The following is a 5,268-nucleotide window of genomic DNA, read 5'->3' on the forward strand; positions in this document are numbered from 1 at the left end:
GATCAAATGTTGAGACAAATTTGCCGACAAATTTGCCTAACACCTCATATTTAGTTGGTTGCCTAGGATTGTTTGCGGGTAACTTTTTTTTTTTCCTTCTTAGGTAGGTCTAGATTCTTGAGGGATCTGACCTAAAGATTTCGCTTGGTCAATGATGGCTGCGTTTCGGCATCACGTTGGGTGTGTATATAAGTTTAGAATTGACCTACTGAAAATACTTTAATATCCAATTTGGAATCTGGAAGTGGATAAAGTGGATACGAGGGGCGGTATATGGCATTATAAAATATGCATCTCAATCGTCAAACCCAATTTCTGATATCAAAAAAGGACGCACTCCAAAATGTATTTTAAGCATGTCAAAACAGTTTGCTGGTATGAACAAGGTATGTGATAAATTGCAACTGATTTTTATAATTACTAACAACTACAGATACAAGGTATTAAATTCTAGAGTAAGAAGATTTCAAATGCTTTCATCAATTGTGCACTATCAAAAATACCAGCAAAATCAAAACAGAAACAAAAATGGAGGATAAAAGGGAGTTAGAGTTGGATAATCAAAGACCAAAATCCTCTATGTCAGTCATGCGACTGGTATTCTCAACAGACCTCTTGTCAGTCTGATTCACCACCAGCTGACCACATGCTCCCATTATATCCTGACCCATTTGCTTACGAACTGTTGTCCGGATGTTATATGTACCTCTGAGAATTTTCTGAAAGCTTGATACTTTCTCTTCACTGCTCGTATTGAATTGACTTAAAGTACCAATCGAATTGAAAGATATCAAATTCACAACCTGCTCAGAGGGCATTTAATGAGATACAAGATTAGGAAAAAAGAAGCCCATATGAAATGACAAAACTGTCTAAGCTTGACATATATAAATAATCAGTATGTCAACCTCGCCACTAACGCATAGCCACATATTCCACAGTAGAGCTAAATAATCAGCATGATTGTTTTCAAATCAATAAACCGGCGAAAGTTATAATAGGTAGAAACTAGTATAGATCTCTAAGTGAGTTTAAGACATTAGATGCAGTTTCTGATCAACAGAAATATTTAGTTTCAGTTCAACATGATTGGAATTTCATACCAGATCAAAGTTCCAGTAGATCCAAAGAGCTTCCTTGCATATGAAGAACAATTATTTTAATCATGTATCTGGAATTCAACGTACAGAAAAAATAGTGGGACCATTTCAGACTCCCAAATCCAGTAACATAGATACCAATCCAATTATTCAACTGTATATAAGCTTTGAGATTTTATTAATTTAACTATTTGTTAATGTCTTCTAATAGGTCAGTGGCTTGATGTTATACATATAAAACAATTTTGCCAAGTTAGATAAGGAAATTTCCAGGCCTTTGCAAAATCACCAATGAAGTTCATCCATAGATTCGCACAGATGTTACAAGCACAAAAGAAGAATATTATTCCCCATGCTCCAACTTTCAAATTCAAGAACTTACCACTTGAAATGTCTCGAGTAATTTGCCAAGTTGGTGAGCATGTTGCTCTTCGTCATTCACCTTATCCAGCATGATGTACTCAATAAATATTTTCTGCAGACTGAAAGTTTAAGATTGAAAAATGAGTTAAATTCTGAATTGATACACGAGAGAGGCGAGAGAGAGAGAGAGAATACTGCAAAACAATTTTCAAGAAACACAAGGCTCGTTTGGTTCACATATTGGGAAAAAGTTAACTTTATTTCACCTATTGTCAATAGTTTTCAAATTATTCAACTTCCTTAATCCCCCCAAATTTGTAATTTAACTAAACAACCCCCAAAAAAATTTTAAAAATTGACAAAAACACCCGAGTAACCCAAATTTACCAGATTCCGGCTACCACTGTCGGAAGCTGGCCGAATCTGGTGTAATGGCACACTCCCGGCTGAATTGGCCGGTAGTGCCACGATCTAGCCTTTTCCAGCCAGACCACGTTGGATCTGGCCAGAAAATGTCAGATCTACGGCCGTAGATAGTCGTCAATGACGGCTAAGATACGGTCATCGTTAACGACCAAATGCGCCAGATCTGGCCGGAAAATGCCATATCGGCCCATGACCGACAATATCAAACCGGTCATACGCCGATAAGGCAACTCGGCCCCCCTCAGCGGTGGTGGCCGACTGTCCGTATTATGAGTGGATTGGGGGTGTTTTGTTAACTTTGATATTTTATTATAGGGGTGTTTAGTAAATAAATAAACATAGGGGTATTATGTTAATTTTTCAAAATTCTACATCGTAATACCACCAATTAACTTTTTTCAAAAGATTATTCTAAAAACTACCCAATAAGAACCAAACAAGCTTAAATTGCAAAACAATTTTCGAAAACATGTGTAATAATTGCAACCTGTTTTTGATATGCATGAAGCACCATAAGTTTTTCCAGAGGAAAAGCTCGTGCTGCAGGCATTATCTGGCAACGGACTCTTGAACTGGTGCATGAAGGGACACAGCTAAGTTCAAACCTGGTAGATCACTGTGAAGCTTATTGATAGCATGAACAATGCCAACCTACAGGAAGATTAGATGAATTGGCAGGCTTGTAAGTCAAGTGTCTCCTGCATTCTAAGCCATTATGACATTTTAACTAATCAATGTAATTTCGAGGATCCCACTTGATTCAGTTTTTCTTAATAAGAAATATGCTGATTTTGCAGTTGGACTTATCGAATGAAAAAGGAAAGATGAGAACCATGCTAGGAAAACAACAAAAGGGTCTCATCTGAAAGGTAGTACGGGATTCATAAATAACTCACATGTTCTATATTATGGCGAGCACTAGTGAAATTGAATTTCATAATATTCAGAAGAATGTTTTTACCCGATTCTTAAACAAGAGAAAAAAAAAATGATAACTGATAACTTTATATACTATTCATTGAAATCCAAAAAAGAAAATTGTAGAACATCAGCTAACAATACTTACGTTGAACGTTATTCGCTTTGGTGACAGCTGAAATGGTAATCCAGTCATGATACGAACAGCTCCACTAAAGAGGCATAATTATTCAACGGTTCCCCCATTCCTGGTCAAAAACAGAAAAGCAAGGTGCAAACTATTATCAACCAAATTAGTGGTGATAATATTAGATGAAACTGCAGGCTCACTGCATGTAATAAAGTATCTGTCTATCAGAAACTTTTAATGTGCTTTCCGTTAGGAGGAAAAAAAAAAGCATAAAAACTTATGCATCCTGAAGTTTAGGAAATAACCCTTCTGCATAGTAATTCACCAGAAGAAGCTCATAAATTTTGACACTGAGGGAAATAAATTTTAAGAAATGGGACAGAAGAGTAGTTCAGTTTCTATTATTTGAAAGAAATTAGGCACTACAACTTCCTCTAGTACAATTTTTGGAAAATTCCAGGTTTAACATAGTTTATTCACAATATAATTACTCAGTAATTCATACGCTAGTTACATGTTTGGGAAGAGTTATATCACAGAACTTATTTTACCTCACTAATTTGTAAGCTCATAATCTAAGACCTATGTGAAAACCCCACCTCACAACCCAATTTTGCTACTTGAGTTAAGGCCCTAGGTTGGCACCTAGTGATCCTCAATATAAAAGTTATAAATTAACAATGCATAAAAATCATATTATTTAACACAATCATTTCATGATTGATACAATAAGCACTAGAAATACAGCTTACCATGAAAACAACATTGCGTATATTCGACAAGCGAGAGGCATGGACCAATTGCTCCACAATTTCCCCAGATGACAGATTGCTTTTAAACCCATAGTTCCCGTGGCACAAAATTGCAACCCATTTTACAGCCAACCGTAAACAAATGATTAAAGAAAAAATAAATCTTAAGACATACTGATGAGCATAATCAATTAAATCCGACGAGTCTGATCAATCGAAATTCAGGAAACTAAATAGTAAAGGTTACCTGGGATGAAATGCACAGGTGGACCTAGGGCCGCCAGGGCGAGGTTTCCCACAATATTTCCCCAAACGAGTATCATATCATTATCACAGCCTACAAAACTACCATTGTAACTCAATCATCACATAACACAAACCCACAAAAAAAATAACAACAAACGCACTTCATAAAATCTAATAAACAATAGATAAGCGTTAGTTTAATACCTGCAGCTTGACGAGGAGTTTGGTGGTGCATTGTCGTTGGATTTGATGGCGGAGTGAAGAGTGGAAGTGAGAGGCTTGAATTTAGGCGAAGCAGAGGGTAAGCAGCCGGGGTAAAGATGGGATTTCGTTCATTCGCAGTTAGGGTTTCAACACAAACCTTTGGTTCATAAAAGAAAATTGTAAGATTGCTGCGGTTAAAAAAAAGGAGAAAATATACGTATATATGCAAAACGCCTATTCCAGATAGTATGAATGAAGTGAGTGTTGATTCCAGCCTTTTCGAATTCGGTTCTAAGGATCCGCCGTCGAAGATTGATCGGTAACTCATTTTTTCTCGTTATTATTGTCTTTGGTTTGAGCGACAGGGCTTTGCTGAACGCTGCTTCAACAAACGAAGCAGTGAACGACGTCGTTTATGGTAGGAATAAGAGGTCTTCAGACAACTATTTAACTGGAAATACTTCAAATCTAATTAATTACATGTATAATAATTTTTAGATCTCTTAATAAAAAGTAAATTTTATTAAAACAAAAACCTAGCTTGATTAATTAAATTATATCTTAAATAAAATTGTTAGAACTAGATTAGAGAACCTATAATAACTAAATGAAAGCTGCACATGCACGGTATATATTTATATATATTTTTTTTTTAATTATTATGTTTTTGTGTTTTAAATATATATTTTGTATGAAGTTCATTTTATATTGTATTGATATAAAAAATAATAAATAAAATATCCACAATTTAACTCAAAGTTATATCATTAGTTCTCTCAAATATGTCACTATTATATCGTAACCAAAGTTAAACTTGTCAAGAAAAGCAAAAAAATTTGCAGGATAACCCAGTTATTGTTGATAAATCTATATAATAGGAAAAAAAACTTGTTAAAAATGTAAACTTTAAGCCAGAGACTTGCAGAGTCAAAGGAAAAAACTGATTTTGATTGTTGGAAAAAAAATGAATTATTTTTATATATTATTTTAGGAATAAAAAAAATAATAATGTTGAGAAGAGAACTAACATAAAAAGCAATAATAACTTCAAGAGTATAATATGAAGTATTGAAAAGTCATGAAGATAAAGATGTTGTGACACAAATCCATTTGCTGTAATTAGAAATGA

The 5,268-nt window shown here is 34.7% G+C and overlaps 1 protein-coding gene across 1 annotated transcript; it reads right to left on the reverse strand.

Moving 5' to 3' along the window:
• Positions 1–320: 320 nt before the first annotated feature.
• On the reverse strand, positions 321–4,467 carry LOC116146990 (dual-specificity RNA methyltransferase RlmN). The gene is given in 14 exon segments (XM_031432415.1): positions 321–803; positions 1,483–1,575; positions 2,377–2,453; positions 2,456–2,540; positions 2,947–3,014; positions 3,017–3,055; position 3,243; positions 3,690–3,795; positions 3,797–3,863; positions 3,953–4,034; positions 4,116–4,168; positions 4,171–4,296; positions 4,372–4,437; positions 4,440–4,467. Coding segments are annotated over 14 exon segments (1,134 nt in total). The 3' UTR covers positions 321–560.
• Positions 4,468–5,268: the final 801 nt, after the last annotated feature.

This window comes from Pistacia vera, unplaced genomic scaffold, assembly GCF_008641045.1.
Source record: "Pistacia vera cultivar Batoury unplaced genomic scaffold, PisVer_v2 Contig486, whole genome shotgun sequence".
NCBI lineage: Eukaryota > Viridiplantae > Streptophyta > Magnoliopsida > Sapindales > Anacardiaceae > Pistacia > Pistacia vera.